We start from the raw sequence: 14,365 nt of genomic DNA, 5'->3' as shown, positions 1-14,365 counted from the left end.
TGATGTAAATGTGTGGTATATGACCCCAGAGTCAGCATTTCTGATTAATTGGCCTTTCTAGATCCAATCTTGTGTTATGAGCTATTTATTCCTCATGGAGTCGCCTTGGGCAGTTTCAGAACCTGTCTAAGGTGCTTGGTCCCATCTGTTCTGATGGGTAGGTCTGGATGATGGTGAAGGATTTTGCCAATTTGAAATAATAGAAAAACATTTAATATTGATAAAAAAATGCTAATGCCACCAAAAGTGTTATTTCTTCCTAGATCCTGCTGAAGAAGAAATAGACCACAAAGTTGTTCTGATTAGGGGAATATTCCCATCAGACTACTTCCCAAAAGTAACAGGGAAACTGAAGAAAATGTGCTATTGATTTTTAATCATGGAAACATTTACGTAAAAATCCAAGAACTTGATGCTCATTGTGCCCAGAGATTCAGATTTCTAAATTCTTGTGTGCCTGTACATGAAATCATCCCACAGAGAACAATTGAAATGGAGCCCAAAGTCCTAGAAGAATCAGACACTCAGGGATTGTGGATACATTTAAGTCCAAAATGGAAAAAGTTTTACAAAGGAATTCAGGGGAAAGAATCTGCCCCAAAATCCATTTGCAGGAAGAAGCTGTGATGATATTCAAGCAGGCTTACCCAATTTACAGACAGATATCCAAACAGAAAGATGAATGAATTGTTTGAGCTATTCAAATCCCTTTCAAAGTCACTGCTAGAGACTGAATGTGACTCTAGCAGGTACACAAACTGATGAAAGGTAGAGAAAGAATAATACCCTGTGGCCTTTTGAAATATGAACATTGACTAAAACTCTTAACTACAGAGAATCATGAATTTGCACAATCTGTGGCAAATCTCCAAGAGGAATTGTTGGCAGTTGGATACACATACTCTGAAAGGACCCTTGGGTATGGAAAGCATGACAAAGATGGGAATTACTCTGTAGCAAAGGGTTGAATTGGAATGTTATTTTAGACTTGAACCAATTCCAGAAGAGCTCAGTTTGAGGCTTTTCTTCGGCAATTATTAAACTAGGTTTGGGGGAAGGATTATTTTTTCTGAGTACTTCCGAATGCCTTGTAATTTTTAAAGGTAATGCCGTCATTTAAATGTGAACTCTGAAAGAGGTGGGCTAGGTGTTTATTACATGCTAGTCAAGAGAGGGAAGGGAGCAAGATGGGAGGATTTGTATATAGATGGGAAGACCCAAGATTAAGGAAATTACTTGTTCCTCAAATCGAATTTTCAGTGTATCCTATAGGATGTGCCCCGGTAAGACTGTCTTTGTCATTTTTTGGAGGTTGATCTAAGGTTGACACCAGCTGTCCCAGAGAGTCATCTACGTGAAAGAGTCACCTACAGAGAAGCAGCGTGGCACAGTGGAAAGAGTCCGGGCTTGGGAGTCACAGGTTGTGGGTTTGAATCCCAGCTCTGCCACTTATCAGCAGTGTGACTTTGGGCAAGTCACTTCTCTGGGCCTCAGTTCCCTAATCTGTAAAATGGGGTTGAAGACTATGAGCCCCACGTAGGACAACCTGATCACCTTGTATCCCCCCCAGTGCTTAGAACAGTGCTTAGCTCATAGTAAGCACTTAATAAATACCAACATTATAACATTATTATTATTATTATGAAAGATTTGGCCAAATTATCAGTAGGTATTGGTGGCTGTTTTATCTCTCCTTCTTGCAAAGAACTGGCCTAGTACGAAACACTGATCTAGATCCTCAAATGGTAAAAGTTTTGAGAGCATTTTCAAGCCTACCTCCTGTTTAAGTGGTCTATCCAGCATTCTGAGGCTCCTTGAAGAGGAACAAAGCATTCCACATGAAAACATGAGAAGTAGCATAGCCTAGTGGGTAGAACATAGACCTGGGAGTCAGAAGGACCTGGTTTCTAATCCCAGCTTTGTCACTTGCCTGCTGTTTGACCTTGGGCAGGTCACTTAACTTCTCCTTGCCTCAGTTACCTCATGTGTGTTTGTACCCACCCCGGTGCTTAGTACAGTGTCTGGCACATAGTAAACACTTAACAAATATCATAAAAAATAAACAAACAAAATTGTGCATACTTGCCTTCTCTTCAGATGCTGATGTATATCTGTTGTTGCAGAGAATCCTTAGGAAGGGAACTAAGATGTTAGAGCTGTCCCTACCCAAATTCACTCACCACTTGATTGGGTTTATCTTATCTGGTGTTCACTGAAGAAATTATTTCATGAGGAATCTACCATCTTGACCCTGAATGGTGCCATTTCACTCTCAGTTAATCAGTCCATGGTATTTATTGAGTGCTTACTGGATGGAGAGCACTGCATTAGTGCTTGGGAGAGTTCTCTCTCTCTCTCTCTCTCTCTCTCTCTCTCTCTCTCTCTCTCTCTCTCTCTCTCTCTATATATATATATATATATATATATGCACATAGATATAAGAATTGGTGGGCATATTCCATGTCCACAAGGAATTTAGTCTAGAGGGGGGAGACAGACATTAAAATAAATGACCAACATGTGCCTAAGTGCTGTAGGGTTGAGGATGAAGTGACTAAGTGCTTAAAGGGAAAAGATCCAATTTCATAAATGACATAGAAGGGAGAGAGTAGGGGAAATGAGGGATTAGTTGAGTAGGTGGTCTTTTTCCACCTATTTGTCTATTTTTAGAGTCAGTAAAGTTTGAGAGTTTAATTTTCAATAGTAATCAATATTGACAATGATTAAGCATTTACAGTGTGGGAAACAGTTTACTAATTCCTTGGAAGACTACCCAGATATTGATTTAGGCACAGACCCTGGTCTGGTGGGTGGAGGTGTTGAGGTGGTGCTCACAGTCCAATGGAGAGAAAACAGACACAAAGGAAAGTGAAAAGAATTAAAGAGAAAAGCAGGATAAAATCAAGAAACCTGTAACAACACTAACAATAGCAGTTGATTTATGGTTGTGAGGGATACCCCTTGCTGTCCGCAGAATCTCCCTGCTGCAGTTCAGGATGCCCTGTCCAAACTGGCACAATTTTCCCCATATTCTGAACATTGTGCAAGGTTTTTCTCCTGCCATCTACTCCTGGGAAGACGAGACTTTGTTCCTATGGAAGATGGGGGCTGCCCCCTTCCCACCACTGGGACCTGGAGACCCAGTGGCATGGGGGCTCTTGTCTGCCTGGATCTCAGCTTCAGAGGTTTAGAGGATGATTTTCTTTTATTGTTTTGAAGATAGCGTTTGGTTCCTCAGGTAGTGATAGAAAGATTAATTAAACTAATTTGACTCAAGCATTGAAATCCTGTGTGTCTCTTGAAGGTTTGATTCCTCACATTTTTAATTGCCTTTTTAAAAAATGCTCTAAGTGGAATATTCTGGAATCCTCTGGAAGTCCTGTTGCATAATCAAGCAGACTTTTTCAAATATCTGAACTGTCAGTGGTGATGAGGAGCACTGTAGGTACTCATGTCCATGGGCTGGTAAAGGTAAGTGGTCTTAGCTATGAGGCCCAGATGTCCTTCAGGGGCCTCTCAGGGTACAGCTAAAAAGGCAGAGCTGCTGCCTACTGTCTACTTGATAGACAGAAAGATATAAATAGATAGCATTTAAACACTGACTGTGCTAGCTTACTTACCCTTCTTAGAGAAGCCAAGTCTGAGTTAAAGATTTCAGACCCAAAGGTAGGATTGAGTTAAAAAATGGAAGCAGAGGTTGAGGAATTCTAATAGGAATTAGGTTGTGTCTGGGGTTTTCATTTCAAGGAACACGGATTGGTTAAGACCAGAAGTGACTATCAAACAACCCCATAGCAGTGGTGGAAAAAAAAAAAAGTAGATTAGGAGCAAGTGCGAAATTGAACTTTCATTGTCCAATGTTGATGAACTGCAAAAAATACCAGAAATCATTGTAAACGTTCTCCAAGAGTGGAGGGTAAAATTTGAGCCACTGATTTAGGTCAAAAATGTTCAGCTCCCAGTGTCAGCAAGGGAAATCAATAGGTACATTTATCTGAGGGTAAGGCTAAAAAAAATATGCCCTTGGCTTAAGAAGGCATCATTAAAGAAGGAAAAAACTATTTAAAGTGTGAAATTTTTATTTGAAGTTTTCCACTGAGAAAGGCCCAACTTAGCACTGTTGGTTAATTCTGAATTAAAGTGTTTTAAATTCAGTGTAAATGTCAAATTTCTTGACCCTTAGAATGACTCGTCTAACATTTTAATAACTATGTCTCTCTCCTCATCACTTAGTGCTGGAAGAGAAAAACTGCTCAGACCCAGGGGTCCCAGTGAACGGATACAGGAAAACAGTGCAAGGTGGCGGACTTGTGAATGGGCAGTATGCAAAACTTGGCACCATCATGTCCTTCTTCTGTAACAACTCGTATATTCTTAGTGGTAATGAGCAAAGAACCTGCCAACTAGATGGAGAGTGGACAGGGAAACAACCAGTCTGCATTAAAGGTAGTACACAAACTTTTCTAAAACTTGTATAAATGAATGTGATGTTGCCGGGGTGTAGTTACTGCCATATATGGTGTATATTTAGGCATGATTTTGTTCCTCCAAGGCAATATAGCTCTTTCCCGTAAGGGTCTTTTGGGAACTTTCTGCCAGAAATCTGTTTGCCAGTCTCAGCCGCCAATAGCTAGTCTTTGATCGAGATACTCCCCTTCCTCTGTCAGACCAGAAAAGCCCTTTTTTGTCCTATTTCTTTCCTCTCTCCTCACTCCCCCACTGCTATTTTTCTGTGGAGCTCAGGAAGTATTGAACACAGGCAAACAATAAGAGGAGGGTATGTGGTGAAAGCAACACACCTAGATTTAAGACCCCCCCCCCCTGCCAAAAACCTTCATTGACAATAATCAATCAATCAAGAAAATCAGACATGAAACCAGCATTGTTTCTAGATTTCTCTTGCTAGAAGACAAAGAGACAAAGCACTTGCCTGCTTAGGACAAGCCTAATGCTGGTAAATGGAAAGTGATTGTGTCTTAATTATAACAATAATAATGATTGTGGTCTTTATTAAGAGCTTATTATGTGCCAAGAACTGTACTAAGTGCCAGAGTGGGTACAAGCAAATCGGGTTGGACACAGCCTCTGTTCCACATGGGGCTCACAGTCTTGGTGCCCATTTTATAGATGAGGTAACTGCAGCACTGAGAAGTTAATCGACTTGCCCAAGGTCACAAAGCAGACAAGTGGGAAAGCTTGGATTAGAACCCAGGTCCTTCTGACACCCAATGCCATGCTCTAGTCACTATGACATTATGGTACTGGTTGGTATCTGACTGTTGTCCAGCTAACAGCCCAGCCAGGGATTTGCTTCAAGTCCTTTTTTCACAGTTAAGCATAGTAGCACTGAAGATGATGGATTGGGGTGGGGCAAGCAGCATAGTTTGGGCATTGAATGGGGCCCTCATGCATGCCTCTGGATTGGCCCAGGGTCCATCCCCCCAATCGACAGATGCTGCTCTGGAGGTGATAGATGATCTAGGCTCACCCCTACTCCAATGTGTCTGGATTCTGGGAACTGTTTGGGGCTTCTCAGGGCCTAGCACTGGAACAGGGGACAGATCTAGACTAGATGGAAAGGGAAAAGCTGAGGTGTTGCCTTGTCAATCAGGCAAATGTGCTGACATGAGGGTTTCTTGGGCAGCAGACTCAACAATGACTCCAAAACATTGGTCTCATTAGCACAAAGCACTTAGTGAAGCGCTTAGTACAGTGCTCTGCACACAAGTGCTCAATAAATACAATTGAATGAATGAATGAAGCAATCCTGGTATTGTAAGGCACACCCCATGTGGGTCCTATATGGATTTTTCTACCAAAAAATTCCTTTCAGAAAACATGCTTGCCCCATGCTGACACATGCAAAGTGTTAGATTTGCCTGCACCCAAAATAACATTGCTTATCAATACAGTTTGGGTAACTTGAAGAGGGAACTGAGGTATGTCAGGACTCTTCCCTTGAATGGATTTTGATCAAATTTGAGTATCAGAAGTCTTTAGTGAAGCCCATACAGGACTCACAAAACCCTGTGTATAAAGTGCTCAACTTCTTAAGACTCCCTTTTTGGCAACTCCCCAGTGAACTTGATCCCCAATTAAAGACTGAAGAGTTTAGAAATAATTTAGTTTGTACTGTGATGCCATTTCAATCGAGTTTACAGGCATCTCAAGTGTTCAAATGATCCCAGTCTGTTAGCTTTTGTTCTCCAAAATCCCAGAGGTAGTGTACCTGGCCAAGAAACTATACTTTCAGGAAAAAGAATTCCTGGGTCTCTTGTATGGCTGGCTCGGGATGTCCTCTGAAACATGAGCTGCCAGTTGTAATTGCATGCAAATAGGGGCACCTGCATACCTGAGTTCATATCTTAAACTGGTCCTGTCATCAGTAACATGAGAGGTTGGGCAGCTATATCTGATCTGGTAAAATGTAAGCTGTGAGCATGGAGAAGGATTGTGCAACATTGTATTTTTTCCAGCCTGCCGAGAACCAAAGATCTCTGACCTGGTGAGACAGAGAGTACTCCCAATGCAGGTTCAATCAAGGTGAGATTGAAATGCCGGAATTTTATTTATAAGAAAAATGTTCACATCCCTTCTGCTTCCCAATCCCTTGTATGCTTCAGCACAGTTGAAGTCGGCACAATTTTCTCAACACCGTGAAGTAGTATAAGGGTTAAGGCCCATTCTACCTCTGGGAATGTGGGGAAGGATTCAGCAAGGTGTGAAAACAATGGGGGAGAGGTGACTAAACTATATTATTCCTTGGACAGGTGGGTGGTGATTCACAAGAGACAAGGGCACCCTTGTGATCCAGGGGGACGGGACTCATTTAACTACCTGGGGCTGCCTGAGTTTACTCTGATGTGTTTGGAATGGCCCAGGCCTGTGGGAATTAATGAATAAATGATTATACAATTATGGTTGGACCCAGAGGCAGCCAAAGATGAGACTGGTACAAAGAACCCATGGGGGACTAGCCAAAGCACACCAGGGCTCTGAGCCCTTTGGGGCTTGACGTTCTTTTTCCAGCCAGACCAGACTGGGAAGAGAAAAGACTGTTTATCTCCAACTGGATAATAATAATAATAATAGTGATAATTATGATATTTAAGCGCTTACTGTGTGCCAAGCACTGTACTAGAAGCAGCGTGGCTCAGTCGAAAGAGCATGGGCTTTGGAGTCATAGGTCATGGGTTCAAATCCTGCTCCACCACTTGTCAGCTGTGTGACTTTGGGCAAGTCACTTAACTTCTCTGTGCCTCAGTTACCTCATCTGTAAAATGGGGATTAAGACTGTGAGGCCCCCGTGGGACAACTTGATCACTTTGTAACCTCCCAGCACTTAGAACAGTACTTTGCACACAGTAAGCACTTAATAAATGCCATTATTATTATTACTAAGTGCTGGGGTTGATATGAAATAGGTGGGACACAGTCCCTGTCTCACCCCAGGCTCACCCTCTTTGCCCCTGAGGGTGCTGGCCCTGAGACACCCTCCCCATATTTGTGGTACTTAGGTGTTGGGACCTGAATTCAGGGAAGTCTTTTTCACCTTCTCCCTCTTTGCTGTTTTTTTTCTTTTTCTTCCCATCTAGACTTGTGTCTTAACTGGAACTTTTTTTGACATGGGTCATTTTGTGTAGACTCGATCAATGGAAATGCTCAGTGAGAAAAATTTTCCTTCCAGGAGGGAGGGTCTGCAGCTTCCAAGTAGCGTTTTAATTTGGTGTGCTTCTGAGCCTGAGCACCTGATCTGGCTGAACCAATAAAGATTCTGGTGAGTCGGAGCAAGCCTCAGACTCTCATCCTAACCTCCTCCTCCCTCCCACTTTCCACTTAGACTGAAGGGACCATGGGTATAGAGTCTGGATGTATAGTATATTGATGATGCCAGTTGTTCCATGAACTGTGGACATTACAAGTCCCAGAAACTAAAAACCCAGACTGTGAGTTCCAGCTTCCCACAGGGGCAATTACATGTACATTTGCAAAGCAACTCCTTACTCAGAAGTAAGACATGGCCCTCCTTCAAGTCTTGATCAAACCTGCTCTGGACTCTGTCACTGGAGGCCCAGGGCTCTGCTCAGACCAGAACCAGTACTGGTATGGGCTACATGTACTTTTGCTTGTCTGCAGACTCTATCTGAGCATGTTTCTAGCACTGGAAATAAATAGCTGCTGGGTCACCCCTAGCTTCAGTCTTTTTTAAAACCAGAGGTTAGGAGACAGGGGACTAGATGTTCAAGTGCTCAGGAACCTAGAAGCTAGGCTGAAATGTTGGATGGAGAGATTTTTCTCTACAGGAAAGATATGGTGGGAAAATGCTTCATTAATCTTCTTATTAAGGTTCAGTCAAGCTCCCAGGGAAGAGAAAGAAACTGGGATTTATTAGCTCTTTGTGATCCAAAGTGCTTTTGTTTTTTCTTTGATTGCTTTGCCCGCAGCACTGAGTGATGCTGGCTTTCTAAACAGTTGACCTGGGTCATGCCACATATGGAGCATGTGAAGGCAAGTTTTTAAGGATGTAAGATGTGGGTGTACATAGATCCAGCATGATTCAGTGGTTGGCCTGGGTGTCAGAAGTGCCTTGGACAGTACCTCTGCCTTTCTGTATGCTACTGAGAAAATCGCTTAAGCTCTCTGAGGTTTCGTTTTTCCATCTCAATCATTCAATCAGTGGTATTTATTGAGCACCTATTGCATGCAGAACACTGTACAGAATAATAGAGTTGTTAGGCCTGATTTGTAAAATGGAGGTCAAAGTCATGTTTTCTAATGGAATTGTAAAAACTAAGATGCCAAGAAAGCATTTTCTGTAAAATGAATCTATTCTTTATACTAGTTGTAGAGTTCCTTACGATCTGTAGAAGTATACTAATCAAGAGCCCTCTTCAAAAGTTAGGGGGAGGCAGCAATGAGGAACAGTGGTAGAAAGCCACCATGAAGGGACTTGGGAGAGGATAGTCCACCTCCCTACTCTAGGCTTCTCCCCAATATCCCTTCCTTGCCTCCCATTAGTAGTAGTAGTAGTAGAAGTAATAATAATAATAATAATAATAATAATAATAATAATAAATTTGTTAAGCACTTACTATGTGCCATGCACTGTTCTATGCACTGGGGTAGCTACAACGTAAGCAGGTTGTCCCACTTGGGGCTCACAGTCTTAATCCCCATTTTACAGATGAGGTAACTGGGGCACAGAGAAGTTAAGTTACTTGCCCAAAGTCACACAGCTGACAAGTGGCAGAACTGGGTTTAGAACCCATAACGTCTGACTCCCAAACCCATGCTCTTAGCTCCCCTTGACTAGTTCTCTCCCAGGGCCATCTCCTCCCTGCATATGGATTGACCCCAAATTCCTGACATATGGGCAGGAGCTCCTAATACCCACTGACATCCTTGCTTCATTAAGTTTAGCAGATTCTGGTGCTTCAAAAATCTTGTATTCGATGTGTTATTTAAAATTATATACACCAATACAAATTTTACCCATCCAATTACCTTAATCTCTGATCATCATTAAATCAATTTAAGTATCAAGACAGTTTTGACTGAGTCAATTGCTAATGTTGCTTCACATCTAGAGAAAAGAAGTGTTTGATTTTATTCCTGGTGAGAATGAATTACCCTGACACTGCTTTCATTTTTTTTAATATATCATACCTTCTGTTAGAGATAGTACCAATTATTATCCCATGTGAGGGTAATCCTAAGTAACTGTTGGCATTCCCCAAAGGGCAAGGAAACAAAGAATGAAGAACAAGGTGCTAAATGATTCAGGGAAGTGAGGGTGAAGGGGGTTGGGGAAAATTCCGTTCTCTCTCTGCCGACCAAGGCACCAATCCCTCATGTGTGTGAATAGGGTTGCTTCTCCCTGCCAGCACTGAAGTTGCTGAAAAGATTGACTGTTTCTGGTCATGTTATTTCCCTGGATTTTTTTGTGCCATGACCCAGGCAAACACCCCTGCATCAGCTGTACTCCTCAGCATTCAGCAAACAGAAGCTGGAGAGCTACCCTACCAAGAAACCAGCCCTGCCCTTCGGGGACCTACCTCCCGGCTATCAACACCTGCACACCCAGCTTCAGTATGAGTGCATTTCACCATTCTACCGCCGCCTGGGGAGCAGCAGGAGAACGTGTCTAAAGACGGGGAAATGGAGTGGAAGAGCCCCTTCCTGTATTCCAAGTAAGTAGCTGAGGAGGAGTGGGGGTGTAGCAGGCTCCTTACATCCTGGGGGAGTATGTTTCCATCTTAGGGAATTGGCTTACTCCTACCTCTGTTGGTGGCCAGCTCTATAAGATTTAGAAGGCCACAGTGGAAATGAAAAGATGAAGGAGTCCTGTATCTCAGTTCAGGTGGGCTTCCCTCTGCAGGTGCAAGTGAATGGCAAACTTTCCTTTTGGTTATTTGTTAACTGGGCCCTTCATCTTCCATTTGGCCCAGTTTTCTTGCAGGCTTTTTTTTTTACTTTAGAGCAGCAGGGTGGTCTAATGGGTAGAGCAGGGGCCTGGGAGTCAGAAACACCTGGGTTCTAATCCTAGCTCTGCTACTTGTCTACTGTGTGACCAGGGGCAAGTCACTTAATTTCTCTGAGCCTCAGTTGTCTGTAAAATGGGGATTAAGACTGTGAACCCTATATGGGACATGGGCTGTGTCCAACCTGATTAGCTTTTATCTACCCCCACACTTAGTACAGTGCCTGTAACATAGTAAGTACTTAACAAATACCATAAAAAAGAACAACAGAACCTTTTTCCGTTAGCTCATCTCTTTTAATGAAAGGAACAGGAGGTCTCTAAGAGCTCATCCAACTAATGCAGTAGGTCATCCCTTTAAAGATCTCAGTTGATTTTGTAAGTAGTAAAGTGTTAACCAGTGCAGTGTCCCACTATCCAGGCAATAGCTTATCCATTTGATGGCAGAGAGTAGAGGCTTCGAGACTTGCCAGACAATCATTGTCAGGTTCTGGAATTAACCCTGAGGCAGTGGGACTAATTACACTAGGCAGTGAGGCCTAGTGGAATGAGCGTGGGTCTGGGAGTCAGAGGAACTGGATTCTAATCTCAACTCTGCCACTTATTTGGGTAAGTCACTTAACTTCTCTGTGCCTCAGTTCCCTCATCTGTAAAATGGGGATTCTCCCTCCTACTTAGATTGTGAGCTCCATGTAGAACCTGATTATCTTGTATCTCCCCCAGTGCTTAGTACAGTGCTTGGCACATAGTAAGTACTTAACAAAAACCACAATTTTGATTATTAACCCCAGAGTATTGGGGTTCCTCTCACGGCTTGATAACCCACCCACTTTGATGGGTGACAACAGTTCAATCCAGGACCCGGGGGTTCTCTCTCCTCAGTCTGCGGAAAAACCGAGAACATCACAGAGCCGAAGACACCGGGGACCCGATGGCCCTGGCAGGCGGCCATCTACAGGCGGGCCAGTGGTCTCCAGGGTGGTGATGGCCTCCACAAGGGAGCATGGATCCTGATCTGCAGTGGTGCCCTGGTGAATGAGCGCACGGTGGTGGTGGCGGCTCACTGTGTCACCGACCTGGGGAAGGTCACCGTGATTAAAACAGCTGAACTCAAAGTGGTCCTGGGGAAATTCTACCGCGATGAAGACCGGGACGAGAAGACCATCCAGAACTTGCGGGTGAGGGATGAGTGGGGCCTTGCGTTTGGGTGTGGATCAGGCAGGATAAGAAGGACAGGGAGACACTAAAACAGGACCCCAGAAGAGGCCACAGATGTCCTTTCCTGGAGATCTCTAATAATGAGCTTAGCTTGCCTCATCTCTCCCTTCCTTTGGAAGTCCTACTGAAACTCAGTCCCTGCATGAAGCCTTTCCAGAATAACCCCTCCCTCAACCTGAATGTGCCATCCACTTCAGTTACCCTCTAGACTGTAATCTAGTTGTGGGTAAGGAATGTGTCTGTTTATTATTATACTGTACTCTCCCAAGTTAGCTCAGTGGAAAGAGCATGGGCTTTGGAGTCAGAGGTCATGGGTTCAAATCCCAGCTCCACCACTTGTCAGCTGTGTGACTTTGGGCAAGTCACTTCACTTCTCTGTGCCTCAGTTCCCTCATCTGGAAAATAGGGATTAAGGCTGTGACCACCCCCGCCCCCCCCCCGTGGGACAACCTGATCACCTTGTAACCTCCCCAGCGCTTAGAACAGTGCTTTGCACATAGTAAGCACTTAATAAATGCCATTATTATTATTATTACAGTGCTTTGCACACAGTAAACACTCAATAAATATGATTGAATGAATGAATCAGAGCAGCAGTGAATCTTAGATATATCTCCATTATTTTTACTGTTGCATGTCAAGCCCTAGAGTTTTGTGAATTTATCATTGCGCTGCCTTCTCCTTTAAACTATAAACCCCCATTATTGGGGACTTTGGGTATGTTGCCCAAAGTAAGTGCCCCCCAAATACTCTTGAAAAATGATGTTTTGAAGTGGGTGGGTGTGTGTGTTCAGGTCCATGGGGTGTGGGGGGATATCATAGGTACCTTTTGACCACTCCTACCAAGTTAATCTTACTTGAACTCAATGTAGGAAGATTGGAATGCCACTAAGTAGAAGCCCATCCATTTGGATGGTTTCAGGCCAGTTTTCTACCTTAGACCCAGGGGGTGATTGGTGAAATTCCATCCAATCCTAGGTTTCCAGGATTCAGAGCAGAACAAAAAAACCCAAGAGGAACTTCAGCTCTTTTTTTCATATGTTAGAAGTAGTTCAGGTTTCTCATAAACTTCAGGATCCACTAACACAATTCCCCCATGAATGAAGTCTTTTCTCTTCTTGTTTGATTCTGTTCTAGATTTCTGCCATCATAGTGCATCCCAACTATGACCCTATCTTGCTGGATTCTGACATAGCTGTGGTGAAACTCCTGGACAAAGCCAGGATCAGCAACCGGGTTCAGCCCATCTGTCTGGTGTCTCCTCGAGATCTGAGCCCTTCGGCAGAGGAGTCCCAAATAGCCATCACCGGCTGGAAAATCATCACTGACCTGAAGGACCCAGGCCTCAAAAACGATACCCTGCGCTCAGGGGTGGTGAGGGTCGTCGACTCCCTGCGCTGTGAACAACAGTATGAGGACAATGGGATCCAGGTCAGCATCACCGATAATATGTTCTGTGCCAGGCAGGACATCACCGTTCCATCAAACATCTGTCCTGCAGAGACAGGTGGCATTGCAGCATTGTCTCTGCCGGGAAAAGTCTCTCCTGAGCTGCGGTGGCATCTGATGGGGCTGGTGAGCTGGGGTTATGACAAGACCTGCAACCTGGATCTCTTTACTGCCTTCACCAAAGTGGTGCCTTTCAAAGACTGGATTGAGAAGAACATGAAGTAAAATTAATGCCTGTAAAATAGTATATAAAAGTGTGTGTGAGTGTGTGCAAATGTATTGGGGGATTTTTTTCCTCAAAGACTGTTTCTTTCTTACTCTCATGATTTGGTTGCTCCAGGCTCCTGGTTCCATTGACAGATGCCGAAGGGCAGCTGGAAGACATCTCCTTTGCTTACCAGGCCTTGTGGGGAAAGAGGATTTGGGTTTATTAAAAGAAAGAAAGTCAACAACAGCAGTAACAAAAAAATCCCAAGCCATCAATCTTCTCTCCTGTAGTGGAAAGCTGGGGTTTGATCCAATGCCCATGGGTGGCAAAACTAGGATGGACAGCCCTGATTCTAAGGAAGCAGTTAACAAGGAGCTACATGGAGGCTTCCACAGGGATCAGGATGTCAGCAACATCAACACATGCCAAAGAGTGTTATGGGAAGAAAATCTCATAGCAGATGTTTTGGTGGTAGTACGCACTACATGTGAATTGCCTCAATATGATCTACTCTCTTGAGCACACTGCATGATTTTGTAAAATAAGGGTTGGCTTTCAAGCCTCTGAAACCACGTAATCATCATCACCATCATAACTGTGGTATTTGTTAAGCACTTACTACGTGCCAGGCACTGTATTAAGTGCTGGACACAGTCCCTGTCCCACATGGGGCTCATAGTCTCAATCCCCATTTTACAGATGTGGTAACTGAGGCATAGAGAAGTGAAGTGACTTTCCCAAAGCCACACAGCAGTCAGGCCACTTTGCTTCTCTGTCTGTCACAACTTTTATTCATTCTTCAAACTGCTTCTGTTTAGGGAAATGTATATATTGCTGAATCCTCTTTTACTCCAGCCTTTCAATGGAGGTGAAATGATGCTGGAGAAACTACCTAGTACAGCTTCCACCTTTAGTCCTCTGACCAGGCTGGGGTTCTTCGTGGAGCTCCTGGCTCTGTAGCCCTGGGTTTGTGATCAGGGCTCAGAGTGTAAGCATTGGTGCCCATAGAG

General features: G+C 43.7%; 1 protein-coding gene across 2 annotated transcripts in view; it reads left to right on the top strand.

Moving 5' to 3' along the window:
- The window catches only part of PAMR1 (peptidase domain containing associated with muscle regeneration 1), a 72,452-nt gene extending 58,460 nt beyond the window's left edge, over positions 1-13,992 (top strand). For both annotated transcript variants that reach the window (XM_038764957.1, XM_038764958.1), the window contains exons 7-11: positions 4,234-4,446; positions 6,477-6,543; positions 9,958-10,190; positions 11,363-11,658; positions 12,836-13,992. In XM_038764957.1, the coding sequence (XP_038620885.1) occupies positions 4,234-4,446; positions 6,477-6,543; positions 9,958-10,190; positions 11,363-11,658; positions 12,836-13,372 (1,346 nt within the window). In that variant the 3' untranslated portion in view covers positions 13,373-13,992. The remainder of the gene's footprint in view (positions 1-4,233; positions 4,447-6,476; positions 6,544-9,957; positions 10,191-11,362; positions 11,659-12,835) is intronic.
- The last annotated feature ends 373 nt before the right edge of the window (positions 13,993-14,365 follow it).

The sequence above is a fragment of the Tachyglossus aculeatus genome, chromosome 22 (assembly GCF_015852505.1).
Source record: "Tachyglossus aculeatus isolate mTacAcu1 chromosome 22, mTacAcu1.pri, whole genome shotgun sequence".
Classification (NCBI taxonomy): domain Eukaryota; kingdom Metazoa; phylum Chordata; class Mammalia; order Monotremata; family Tachyglossidae; genus Tachyglossus; species Tachyglossus aculeatus.
The sequence above is the reverse complement of the archived record's forward strand: the minus strand, read 5'-3'. Positions and strand labels throughout refer to the sequence as shown.